A 14,182-nucleotide genomic window follows, 5' to 3' on the forward strand; every position below is an offset into this window, starting at 1 on the left:
GACCCCGTGCACTCCACCCACCTCCTCCCAAACCAACATGCAGCACCCCCCACCCCCCGAAATCTTAACGAACCCACTGAGCCGCTGGGCCAAAGAGCTGCTTTAAACCGGAGTATTGGCTGTGTCAGCGGTCAGTAGATGAGCCGGAGGGTGAGGGGATGAGTGAGGTATTAGAGGCCCATTAAAGCTGGGTTCTATTGTTAATAGAAATATGTATTGTAAACACTGTAACTGTACACTCCAGAGTCTCACAAAGAAAACATTGCCAATTTATTTGACTGTTTAAAAATAAACAAAAAAAGAAAAAACTATTTTAAAAATGACTTGCAATGAGGATTTTTTGTAAATTACCAACATAAATGTCAAGATTCGGGAAATTGTGGAAAAGGTAGGACCCAAATGCACACTACAAAAAGGGTAAAGGTCTATAAACAAAAGCGAGCTTTATTACAAAAGCCGATGTCAAAAAAACATGACAGGAAACACAACGAAAGCACAAGGAAAAAACATTACCGAAAGACTGACTGTGACTGACATGGAGGGAGACAGGAAAAACAAACAATGAACCGACATGGAGCACAGGGGAAGACAAGACTAAATACAAAGAAGGGTAATCACAGGACAAGACACAGCTGGGCAGGGGAGGCAGAAACACAAGGGCAACAGGTGAACACAATCAGACACAGGAGGGCAAACACAGAGACAGGAATCAACAGACAAGACAGGGGGTGAACACTTTTCAAAATAAAACAGGAACCCAGAGACAGACAAAACACAACACAGACAGACCGTGACAATAAATCAACTTATTTTCATCACATGTTTGTAGTACTTTACATTTTTGGACAGCTTTTTAGTTTTTATTGATGTTTTGATCTTAAATGTCAAACAATAGAATAAAAGCATATCACATATCACCATAAATAAACTCAAAGCGCTATTTCTTTTTGAAAAAATAAAATCGATCATTTATATTAAAGAAATGCAAATGTATGGTCCACCCTTCATGGTCATTGACTGCAGATAATCTCTGTTAACCAATTACTTCTGTTTACAAGCAACATACACCAATGCCATATGCTATATTTTCAAAATTAAGTTTTGGAAATGACCACAGAGGAAGTGTGACACCTCTTAAACTACAGTACACCTTTACTGTACGTGTTAAAACAAAGCATTGATTGTAGTTTACAGAAATGTATCAATGCTCTTTTCAATTACCTCATTTGCTATAATCTTCTTGCTTCCTCTGCGTTTTCACGGGGGCCCTACGCTAATCTAGAATCATCTGAACTAATCCACCGCAGCAGCAGCAGTGGTCGAGGTGTATGAGCTCTTTGACTGATAGCCATCTGCCAGACCTGTGTCTAATTAGTTTGATTTACTCAACCAATGTGTAATCTGAATTTTTAATAGGTGAAAATAGGTGTTGAAGTAACTTACATCTGCATCCTCCAAGCAAAACCACAACAAATGTGTATTTGTTCACATTAATAAAACGAAGTATCCAAAGTTAACAGATTTGTTTTAAATGACAAGGGGCAAAATTACTTTTGTTCATAATGAAAAACAAAAAAAGATTTAAATATGAATATATTCTCTGTTATGAAAGGTGGGTTTAGCTAATAATTAAGTAAGACAAATTTGCTTATCATATGACAGTTGTTATGTGCCATCAGTCATTTTTCTTTCTTTTGTATGCCTTAAATGCGAACAGCGCGATACATAAATAGAAGTGACAGTAAACAAAACAATGCTGGCAGCAGCAGTTGGCTGCAAAGTGTCCGTGGATGTCCTAAACAAACCGCGGGCCCTGAGCTGCATCAAGAGGCTCAGCCGAGGTCCAATCTGACATTTATCTCTCCGGGCCGTTCTGCTGATGGCAGCACAACGTCGCTTTATGAAGCAGCTGTTTACTGTCAGAGATCTAGGTCAGGACAGAGAGAGCTCCTGCCAACAGTTTACTCACAGACTACACAGTACATCTGGAAGACCCTGAACGATACAGAGGGGGCATTTTCAAGAGGGGCTGACTGTTGTAAATAAAAAATGTGTTTTTTTTCTCGTTTTTTTTAAACGGTTATTTCAACAACAAACAGTCGTAGCCTACAGGAAATGCTCTTAATATTAGTATATCTATAAGAATAACCCTTAAAAAACCTCTCCGTGTTGACAGTCCAGTGATTGTTCATCTGTGCGGAGATGATGAGAGATGTGGAAGATGAAGGTCTGCTGCCAGAGCTGTCCACCTGACACACCTGCGCTCTCACACACACACACACACACACACACACACACACACACACACCACACACACACACACACACACACACACACACACACACACACACACACACACACACACACACACACACACACACACACACACACACACACACACACACACACTCCCACTGACACACTCCCACTGATGCAGGCCTGATGTGAGAACCCAACCACACAGCAGTCGTCAGCACTGGCCAGATCAGATTTAACACCCTCCTCATCTCCACCCTCCTCAGTATGTGTGTGTGTGTGTGTGTATTCCTATTATCCTCTTTCATACCTGGGGCCTGCGAGGTCACTGAGTGAGGGCGATGATATAACCAGGTGTTGTTCGGTGTGAACAACAAATGTGATTCAAGGAGGCTCCAACAAACGTGGTCAACATTTAATAGCGTTTTAGGGTTTGAGCTTCTGAGAATAGAAACAATGATGTTTCACCTGAAAATAAATTGTAGTTGTTGTCAATCAATACTCGTCCTAATACTTACAAAACTACGTTTGTACATCCAAATGTCGGTGAATTTGAATGTTTTAGATAAACTTAGATGAAGAAAATATCTAATCGAGTGCCAAAAGTCAAGCTACATAAATCTTTTACAACATGTTGGATTATAATACAGTTTCTAGTCTATCCATCTGTGTAAAATTGCTTAAAGCTTCAAAAACTATTTGATATTCATTAACCAACAAAAGTAAATAAAAATGTTTAACAATTGCCACAATCGTCATTAAGAAATTGCTATTTAATCTAATAATCACAATGGCAATTGTATAGATATGTTTCAGCTACGAAAGAATATATAATTTTCAAAAATAATTATTTGACATTAAACAAACAAATGATAAAGTAACATAACAAATATCACTAATTAGAAATCAGAAATGTTTAATAATTTCATTGTTTCTTGACAGTAAAACATTTGAATGAACCATAACCAAACTATTTAATGATGGGGGTTATTATCAAGTGATAGCCAGTACTTTAGTAAATGTAATTAATTAGATTCCACCACTCTGTATCAGCGTTTGCTTCTTTACTAGATGCACACCTGTTGATGGAGGTTTGTGTTTGTTTTGCAAAGACTCGTACACAGATACTCAATAATGTCGTTACGTAACACTAACACCTCTAATCATTCTTTGAATCCTAATATAACACTGCTCCTGTGCTAATCTCTTTGTGTTAATCTATGGCCTGCTCATGTAAGCAAGTCTCGGCGTAAAACTTGATGTACCGCAGCTTGTTATTATTATGTAAACCGTCATAATGCTGCGATCGGTATGGCCAGCAGGCTACAGTCTGAGACTTCTTCTGAACATAGAGAGCAGATCTGATCTGCAGCTCAACACCGTCACACTCCTGAGCAGCTTAACACAACACAGGAAACCAATGCTTGTTTGTTGTTGTTGATGTATCCATGCATGTATGTGTTCCACTTTTGATGTCTTTCATTCTTCAATATTTTCAATAGGATTTGTCGTTGTTAGTAAGTGAGAAAAGATATCAGCGAAATGTGGTGAAGACCAAGGAGTAAGTGATCTGTTTTTGTGAGGATCCAAGTTTATCATGAAGGATTTTTTAGTGGGATAGTGATTTATTTTCTTCTAATGAACTTAAAACTGCAATCTGTCTCTTTATTGCTAATTATTCCATTAATGTACAAGGCTATCAAGAACTAGATGCAGATTGACATGAGCAATATTGTTTTTTAGGTAGTGGTCTGGTGACACAAAATATGACGCTGACCCAGTCACGTACGCTCATGATCGGCAGTGGCAGCTAAGCGGTTTCAAACAATGGAAATAGTTGCAAATTAGCTTAATGGGTCAGTGTTTAGGATGATCCATCAGCAGAATTAGGAATATAATATTCATCACTATGTTATAATAAATTGTGTGTTTTCTTTAGAATAACCCTCTTTAGCTGAGTCCATCATGTTGCACTCCATGTTCTACAGAAGCCAAAAAGGAACAAACCGAAGTCTGGCTATAAAGGAAGCCTTTTGTTCGTTTAGTTTTTTAGGTGAAGATGCTTCTAAAGTAGAGTTATAATTAGTATGGCCTCTGAGCAAAATAAAGGTCCAGCAGGAAGATGTTGTTCTGCATTTGTATTTGCAGTCTTGTATATGGAGGGCTGTCAAATATCCCCAGCTGAGCATGAAGCTTGAGTTGAAATGCAATGTCTTAAAGTAACTCTAAACATTTTGGATTTACCCAAGCCAACTCATGACTGATCATCAACTTAAAAGGTTGAGTGCTACCTGCATGAGAAAGAGCTGCAGGAAAGCTTCTTGCGAATGTCACATATCCTAAAATGTTAACACCCCAATCCTTCTTTATTTTGTGTAATTTTGACCAAGGTTAATAATGGAGGGATTGCAAACCTTAACCCTTACCCTGTTTGCATATCTCACATTATTTGAGTGGATAGTACATGTGATTTCAATAAATAATAAAGCAATAAGGCTATCACTCATGAGATAATCAAAGGCACCACCAGCACATTATAAGTAAATTAAAGCTGCATAATTCATGAAGAAGAGATGAGCTGGACATGAGCAGGTTAGTTGGTTCTGATCTAAATGTTGATTCTGAGGCCTTTTATCTTTTGGCAATAAAAGGATCTGTAATAGACAGTCTGATGGCAATACGGTCTGTTTTAAAACTTTAAAGGGGTGTTCCCTTTCGTGTAGTGTGTTATATCTTTGTGCATGTAAATGGTCCGCAAAGGATAAAATCCCAAAGGGAGTTTCTCTAACACACTCCCCCCCCCTGCCTGAAACGTCTCCATTGGATTCCTTTGTTTACTTCCGTATCTATTGGCTAGCGCTCCAACACATTACACGTGATAAGCCAAAGGGGCGGGGCATCTCTAAGAGGTTGACCAATCAGAGCAGGCTGGGCTCTGGTTTCAGACAGAGGGTGAAAAGAGACAGGCAGTATGAAAAAGATTAAGAGCTTTTTGAACATTAAAGCATGGAGACATGTCACAGTAGAGACACTACATACAAACATGAACCTGCAAATTAGCATAATATGTCCTCTTTAAGTTTAACCACTGTGACATATTATCATCATAAATATAGAATAGTAGAGTTAACTGACTGTTGTAAGATTGTATCCTAATGATAGCATTGCAACCATGCAGGATGCATTCAGGGAACTATACAGGTTTGTAGTTGAGATAAAAATAAAGGTTGAGTTTGAAGATGGGTGGGTTCAAAGCAAGCGCAATCGGGGGTATAGAAATTGGAACCCCCCTTTCCCCTCACACACTTAAACCCACTGGACAGATTAAGCATCTTGACTGATGTGATCTTGGTATTCAAGTATTTTACGTTGCAACCCATTTTTAAATCAAACAGATTTTTTGCAAAAATGTAAAAACTCTAAATCCTATGATGATGATCATGTGATTAAATTAAGATGTGAGTGTATCTAACCTGTTTCTTGGCTCTCCTTTTAAACATGAATGACTCCATATCCTGGATGGTAATCAGTGTGTAATTAGGTGAATCGTCGCAGAGAGCCTGCAGAAACACTGACCTCACAAGCCTAATTAACTGGTAAATCTTACAAAGGTCAACAGTGTGTTGGCCAAGGATGAAGAGAGTAGCCACCATATGGCCAAAGATGCCCACAAGAAGTGTGTCTTTACTGCTCTTTTAATCTTATGAGCTAATTGTGTTTCTTCCCCCCCTGTCTTCTGGTGACTCCGGCTGGTGCCCAGGCAGACAAAATGTGGTCACACTCTAATCTACTTAACTGCTTTCCACTTTGTTTTTTCCAATTATGTTCAGGCCTTGTTAAGGTGGAGCTGGAAGTCTCTGGCATCAAAATTAATTTGGCCCTCAGAGTACATTTGATACTTGAGCAGCAATATATGAGTTATGTTCTTGAAGTCAGTTTGAATGTTTTCATTCAAATATATTCAAATGTTTGTGGTTACAGTTTGTTCGAGCTCTACCCTCTTTTTTGGTCTCTTTTATGCAATTATTTTGGGTTTTTCAACCAGCAGCAAGCGCATGTGTTCTAAAAACATTCTCTGATAAACCCACTGTACCACCTGCCATGAGTTTTTGTAGAAGTACTTTGTTGAAGAAATTGAAACATTTAGGGGCAATGAACAGACATACATCTTTTAAGGAATATGACTCCAAGTGCATTTTACCAATGGTGACTTTATAACACGATGTCAGATGTTGTGTCTTCAGCTTGCTCCTTCCTGAAAACTCAATCAACACTTTCAAGCGTTCATGTGTCAGTCATGAGTTATTAACAATCACAGAACAAACAGAAAACAGAAAAACAACAACAGTACAGATGCCAGCTCACAGATGTCACAAACATGGCAGCTTGTGTCCCCTTTAGATTGAGATCACTCAACTGTGGCAAGAAACAAACGATTAAAATCGAACACAGAAAGTTGCTTTTGAGGGCGATCATTCTGTCAAAAGCAGCAGAATGACACCTGCTTTGCATTTATGAACTGAAAGATTTTTGTTTTGACAGAGATCCTCTGTGACTCTTCTCTGGGTTGTAATGCACAATTGAGTATTTGTTCAGGCTTGTTTGTTCTGTTTTGAGGCCTTTCTTTTCTTAATCACAGCAATATTGTACTGTGCTTCTCAATTTGCTCCAAATTGACATTTTAGCAAACAACCAGCCGAATTAATTTAAATTTGATTGCACAGCTGCGTGTTTCATATTCTCTGGTCCAGTCTCCCGCATGCCGCAGCCTCAAACCGAGGCCTATGTTAATGCCATATGATTATTCTAGCTTTTTAATAATAAATAGGAGGCCCTGACGAATGAGCTAAACGAATGTCCGCTCAAACATCAGCCATTCAAAACTCTATTGTTCCCCCTATAACCTCGGTTCTTTTGGCAGCCAAAAGGAAATGGGTGATTTTCAGTTCAGAGAGAATGGGAGTTAATGGTCAGCTTCTCAGCAAACACTGGGGGTCATTATGAATGGGAGGCAATCACACAGATCAAATATACAGCAGTATGAAATGGAGCTGGTATTTGGAGTCAAAAAAAGAGGGGAATACAAATTGAAGAGGCTCGTACATATAATAATGTGCTCCTCGTGTAATCATCCCTTAAATGCAGATACCGAAGAGGAGCGTTGACTGACTGTCCTCGTGGACGGAGGAGACACGAGGAGACGGAGCTGCATGGGAACTGCTCTAAAGTTACAACTCTTCCAGCAGACGGTTTGAGGAGTCTTCACTGTTGCTTTTTTTATTCTGTTGTTGTTTGCAGACACAATCAAAATCCGATCAGCACCAATATTCTGTCAATGTGACTGATTGATCCAGATGAACAGTAAAGATTAAGAGGATGACAAATAGGCATGCTGCTTACACAGCGCATGGGGCTAATCCTCCCCCTGCTGCAACCCCCCCAAGGGCTCCCTTTTGAAGAGCTGCCCCAGAGGAAGCACCGCAGAGAGTGACGGACCCCGGCGGCCAGAGGGAGGAAACACAACCTGTTGATGTGCAAAAAGTGTGAGCTCCAGCTCATGACAGGACCCCAGCCCACCTGCAGCCCCACATCAGAGGCTCAAACCACTATCTACCAACTGGACACCACTGGAGGCCTGACAACTTTTTCAAAACACACAAAAAGGGCTTGAAGTTTTTGTGTGTCAATCCTGGAAATTGTATCTTGAAAACTTCATAGAAGAGGACTTTTTTGTAACCTGTTTTGCATCTCCATTGCTCCTGGAGACAGTTTTAAGAAAGACATGATGGAGGATCACCAATTGAAGATCCCCATGATGTCGTCCTCCTCCCCAAGTGAGTCTTCTGGGAGCGGCGGTATAGACGACAGCAGAGCAGGTAAGAGTTTCACATACACCTGACTTATTTAGTAATTAACATTCATATTTTTAATTTTTAATTCCAAGCTTCTGTTTGAGAATCTATGATTTGACGTCACACATGGCTAAACTGTTTTTTTGCCTACAAACATTCATTTTACACAAATCTACTTAATCAATTTAGAACAAGGCAAGAATATCATTAGTATAATTCAACTGTAACTGATGCCATATTAATGTATGTTTAATTAATGGGTTTATTTGGATTAATATCAGTATCCCTGCATCGTTTGTCTTTGCTGTTAATTTGCCTTCGGCCATTTTATTGTTTGTAATCATTTACTAAATGAGATTTTCAGGCCTAACCGCCTGTTGCAGTAGAGTGAGCTGGCAGTACAGATGGCAGGCACACTTATGAAACATTACCAGACCTCATGAATGGCACTAACCGCTCGGCCCTGTGTGTTTTGACTCACAGCCAAGAGTCCGTCCCCGGGCAAAGCTCTGAGCCTGGCTCTGGTCTGCAAAGTGTGCGGAGACACCAGCAGCGGGAAACACTACGGCATCTACGCATGCAACGGCTGCAGCGGCTTCTTCAAACGCAGCGTGAGGAGGAGGCTCATTTACAGGCAAGAGAAAGATACTCCTTATTAACTTCATAGATAAAGAATAACCCAAGTTCACCATCACTCTCAAGCCTTATGAGGTGCATTATGGGAGGCCAGCATGCTTTTTTAAACATCTTATCTGTAACATTTTCAAAGCCAATAAATGTAGTTATATCAAACAAATCCAACATGTATGTTAAATAAGCTCATGCTCTTTTAGAACAAAATGAGGATGCATTAAACATAGTTAAATAAATGAATTTGTCACCTGAAAATATACACTTGTATTATTGAAAATGATTGAAAAGTGCCAATTAACATGATAATTACTGTAATAACAATTAAGCTGTTGGTGAGTGATGTTTACATAAAATAATTAGGATCCAATCCCATTTGGGCATCTTGATAGACATTTGAATCAACGATGTGTCTTTCAGTTGGCATGTTTTATTTTGGTAAATTGTAAACTAGTGTAATTCATGGTTTCTACAGGTGACCTTTTTTTTTTATCTAAAAAGGAATGTGAATTTCAGATAAAAATCATAAATCTGTAAGTGTGTATTTATAACTACAGTGTTTCATGTTGGGTGTGTGTTAACAGGTGCCAGGCCAGTACAGGCATGTGTCCTGTGGACAAAGCTCACCGCAACCAGTGCCAGGCGTGTCGGCTGAATAAGTGCCTGCAGGCGGGCATGAATAAAGATGGTTAGTGTTTCTAAACATTCAAAAACATGCCTCAAATAATGCTTACAAACTTTGACTGTTAGAATCTAAATTTATTTCAAAATGATTTCCCTCTTTTCGCGCCCTGTCCTCTTCCTCTCTGCAGCAGTACAGAACGAGCGGCAGCCCCGCAGCACAGCTCAGGTTCGCCTGGACTCCATCGACGTGGACCATGAGAAGGAGCACCTGGCCACCACGCGGGAGCCCACCTCCTCTTTCTCATCCTCTTCTTCCTCCTCTTCTTCATCGTCTGTCATCACGTGGCCTCACATCACCTCCTCCATATCCATCACCTCCTCTGTGGCCCCTCAGCGCTGCACCAGTCCCCAAAACAACCACCGCTTCATGGCCAGCCTCATGACGGCAGAGACCTGCGCCAAGCTGGAGCCCGAAGACGGTGAGGAGGGTTTTGATTTGACATCACATTAGACAGAATGGATCATTTATTTGGAATTGGAATTATTCCATGTGTTTGTATCCCCAGTTTTGGCATTTTAACCGGTCATGCAGGTCAATTCAAGCCATTCATTTAGAACAAGAACGTTATCGGTATGTTTATTGGATAGGGTAGGCAGGATTTTGTCTAAAAACATTTAATATATTGAATTTATTTTTAATTTAACAAGGTCTACAGCTACATTAGTGTTAACATGAAGCAATACAATTTAATTTGTATATTTCCGCTTATCAGTTGACGAAAACATCGACGTAACGAGCAACGAGCCGGAGCGAGCGTCCTCGGAGTACCACATGGCTCTGTACCCGTCCAGCTCGGAGAACGTGTACGAAACCTCGGCCAGGCTGCTCTTCATGTCGGTGAAGTGGGCCAAGAACCTGCCCGTGTTTTCAAACCTGCCCTTCAGAGACCAGGTATACTCATAACACACTGCAGGTCTTTTAATTAGCAAGTAAAATAAAAACATCTTTATAGATTCAAAATATAACCCAATCGCGTTAGGAAAAAGAGAAAAATAAAATACTGTTGCAGAGTCAGATTTGGGACCTGATTAATTTCAGATTTTTTTTTTGGTAAACAGCAACTAAAAGTGTTACAAAAATGTCCATCTTCCAATTAATTATTAAATTGAAGTAATTAATTTGAATTAGAATAAATTAAAAAAAATCATAATTCATGCTTGATAGTTAACTATTATCAAAAAGTATACATGATCATTTAGCAACTTTTTGGCAGTAATGGGCTCCCATATACCTGTAACGGCTTTGACTAACCAGTGAGGCTCCAAACAAAGCTACATTTGAATCACAGTTTTTACATTAGGACTCTTGTTGGTGTCCACCAGGTGATCCTGCTGGAGGAGGCGTGGAGCGAGCTCTTCCTGCTCTGTGCCATCCAGTGGTCTCTGCCTCTGGACAGCTGCCCGCTGCTCTCCCTGCCGGACCTCTGCCCCGGCATGCAGGGGAAGACCAGCTACATCGGCCTGGACCTGCGCCTCCTGCAGGAGGTCTTCAGCCGCTTCAAGGCCCTCGCTGTCGATCCCACTGAGTTCGCCTGCCTGAAGGCCATCGTGCTGTTCAAGCCAGGTGAGGCCAAATCATTTATTACTTATCCAGAAGTCATTCAATAATCTGTTTAGTGTTATTATTGCAAAGCAACAATAAGATGTTGTAAAGGCCTATATTAAAGTTTTACCGTGAAAGCTTTATCAGCTTTAAAATATATAATATAAATATACAAAAAGATTGCCGTAACATTTACTAAGGATATTCATTCTCCAAAGAGGATGAATCTCTCACATTTTCTTTGAAATGTCCTCTGGTGTTACCCTGTAAAAAACATTGAACATATTAGCTTAATATTACTATTATAATATTTTTATAATTTGTTAACTTTCAAATGTTATTTGATCCCTGGAGTGATATGCCTGGCAGTCAAGGGGAATCTTACATTATACACACATGTGAATACAAAATACATAAAACATTTGCTTCCAAAATCCTAAAAAGAATACGTTAATATATAAAACATAACCTCAAACCAACCACATAATCAGGTTTTGATATTTACTGAGGAGATAAAATGTTATTACTTTAAAGACTTCATTGTGTTTCCTCTGTTAATTTCAGTTATCCATTTTCCAGCTGTTAATATAATTGAGTCTAGTTATGTGGAGAGAGTGGCACCAGCTCATATTGCAAAGCCATCCTTTCAGTATATTTCTGCAGTTTGTCTGGATATGTGTGGCTCATATTTGTGTCTGCTCTCCTCCGCAGAGACTCGTGGTTTAAAAGATCCAGAACAAGTGGAGAACCTGCAGGATCAGTCCCAAGTGATGCTGGGACAACACATCCGCTCACACTACCCCAGTCAACCAGCCAGGTATGTCCTGTGACATCACTGCCTCGGTGCTGCATGGATACCAAAAATATACACCTTTACTTTTGCTCTTAAATGTATATTAGAGGGCAAAAAGGCCAAAATGATGTTATACACCAAACATTACCAAAACATGAAGATGAAGATATATGATGTTTTCTGTCTATCATCTACCAGTCTGAAAGACAAAACTCCCTGAATCATCGAGTGTTTCTATTATTTTGTAGTTGATTGCTCTTCTTCAAATCTGTGCTCGCAAAGATTATTAAAAAACACATATTACAGTTTCTAGTATGGAAACCCTTTCAATTCGGCTTAGGAACAGGTTAGAGCAAGCCTCGTCTCAGATCACTGAAACTTTTTCTGTTACCAAAAATCTGTGTAGCTTTTGGGAGGGATTTGATTTTTTAATACATATTTGTTTCTTTTGGCCAGCTACTTAGAGCAGGGGTGTCAAACTCAAATACACAGTGGGCCAACATTTAAAAATGGGTACTAGTCGAGGACCGGACTGGTTCAATGTTTATTGCAAAACGTATTGAAATGAACTTATTGTACATATTAAACCTGGAACTAACAAAGCTTAAATTATTGCCTATAAAAACAACATTAAACATTTAATAATCAGTTGCATTCATTTCTTATGGCTCTCTATCTCACTCTATCTGCAGCTTTTCCAGAGTCATTTCTTATGATTAAATGTTTCCTCAGGCCAACAACAGCTTCAAAAAACTATTTCTCTCAAAGAGAAAAACAAACATGCCCTGTTGTCGCAAGAAAGAAAGTGCAAAAGGACACATCCATTGAAACTCAGTTTGCTGCTCTGTGATGCTAGTTCAAGCCAGATACTTGGCATCTCATCTTGGATACAAGGTCATCAATGTTTGGGGTCAGGCTCTGAGCTGAGGAAACCCTCAGGATTGAGTGAAGCGTGCAATATACCGGTGGGCCAGATCTAATAGTAATTAGAAATTATCCTGCAGGCCGAAATCAAATCCACCAAGGGCCTGATTTGGCCCCCGGGCCTTGAGTTTGACATGTATGACTAGAAGATTCATATAAATGCTCCATCCAACTTATTTCACAGAAATGAGGACTTGACTTACTTTGACTTACATTATAATAAATAACATATAATCGTGTAAGGCCAGCTTAAATTAATGCTAGACCTGTGGAGTTTTGCAGTACATTTAAATGTAACAGTCCCAGCTATTCTTTAACAGGTTGTCAAATGTTGTTACATTTTAATAATCAGCACTAAGCACTCACAAAGTTGAATGTTGACTTGCAATTTTCTTATCAATACTTGTTTTCTGAGGTGGTTTAAGTTATAATCACAAGCAACTAATTGTTTATATATGCTGTACTATTAACCATTGATAATATGTGTCTTCCTTGTGTTTATTAAAGGTTTGGAAAGCTGCTTCTTCTTCTTCCCTCCCTGCGTTTTGTGAACTCGGAGCGGATAGAGCTGCTGTTCTTCCACAGGACCATCGGAAACACTCCCATGGAGAAACTGTTGTGTGACATGTTCAAAAACTAAGACCATCACCCCAAAACCCATGCACTCACTAATGATCTCCATGTGTGGAGGGATGTTATTTCACAGTTATTTGCTTTGTATTCCTGTATACATATCAGAGATTCTGCGTGCTGTTATTTTATAAGGCCACTTTATTATTTGTTTGTTGTTTTCACATCAGGTCATTCTGAAAAGGAAATTGAATTCAGTTCTTATCATCATGCTTGCTATCTATTTGTATAATATTTAGACTTTGTGTCTGAGGTGCAGATCTTTATTTGTTTGGTGATAGATGGACTGTATCCTGCTGTTATTAATGTGTAATATTCATGTTGTCATGCCTTGATAAAGACAAAATGCTTGAAAATGGATCATATAGCCATCAGACGTTCAGTTATAAGGGTTCATAATTAAAAAAAGGGGTAAAGGTTCATTGTATGAAATAGAGATAGACATGTTTAAAGAAAGAAAAACATGAATTATGTGTCAGCTGTAATGCATGGATCAAAATGGAAATTGAATTTACTGAGAACTGGACACACTGTAATGCAGTGAAATAGTGCCCTCTTCTGTCTAGTTTTAACACACCCACCCACACACACACACACACACACACACACACACACACACACACACACACACACACACACACACACACACACACACACACACACACACACACACACACACACATACATACACACACACACACACACACACACACACACACACACACACACACACACACACACACACACACACACACGTTGAGTTACAGTTTTTTTACACATCTATCCAGATGCACTGTTTGAAACAATTTGCCCAGTTTGCAGAAGGCCAATTTCTTCTTATTCTTATAGTTCCAATTAGAGTTTGGAACA

General features: G+C 39.4%; 1 protein-coding gene across 1 annotated transcript; it reads left to right on the forward strand.

The window, feature by feature from the left end:
• The first annotated feature begins 8,041 nt into the window (after positions 1 to 8,041).
• Positions 8,042 to 13,322, forward strand: LOC117549293 (photoreceptor-specific nuclear receptor-like). Its single transcript, XM_034221062.1, has 8 exons — positions 8,042 to 8,132; positions 8,592 to 8,742; positions 9,323 to 9,426; positions 9,551 to 9,841; positions 10,136 to 10,314; positions 10,746 to 10,986; positions 11,677 to 11,782; positions 13,190 to 13,322. Exons 1-8 carry the CDS (start codon positions 8,042 to 8,044, stop codon positions 13,320 to 13,322), a joined length of 1,296 nt encoding a protein of 431 aa, XP_034076953.1.
• The last annotated feature ends 860 nt before the right edge of the window (positions 13,323 to 14,182 follow it).

The sequence above is a fragment of the Gymnodraco acuticeps genome, unplaced genomic scaffold (assembly GCF_902827175.1).
Source record: "Gymnodraco acuticeps unplaced genomic scaffold, fGymAcu1.1, whole genome shotgun sequence".
Lineage (NCBI taxonomy): Eukaryota > Metazoa > Chordata > Actinopteri > Perciformes > Bathydraconidae > Gymnodraco > Gymnodraco acuticeps.

What these genes read in the sequence shown, in the direction of transcription:
- LOC117549293 (XM_034221062.1), top strand. Translation starts at nt 8,042, where the DNA reads ATGGAGGATCACCAATTGAAGATCCCCATGATGTCGTCCTCCTCCCCA. An exon ending in AGGAGGAGGCTCATTTACAG is followed by an intron (nt 8,743 to 9,322) that starts GCAAGAGAAAGA and finishes GTGTGTTAACAG; the next exon opens with GTGCCAGGCCAGTACAGGCA. An exon ending in GGCGGGCATGAATAAAGATG is followed by an intron (nt 9,427 to 9,550) that starts GTTAGTGTTTCT and finishes TCCTCTCTGCAG; the next exon opens with CAGTACAGAACGAGCGGCAG.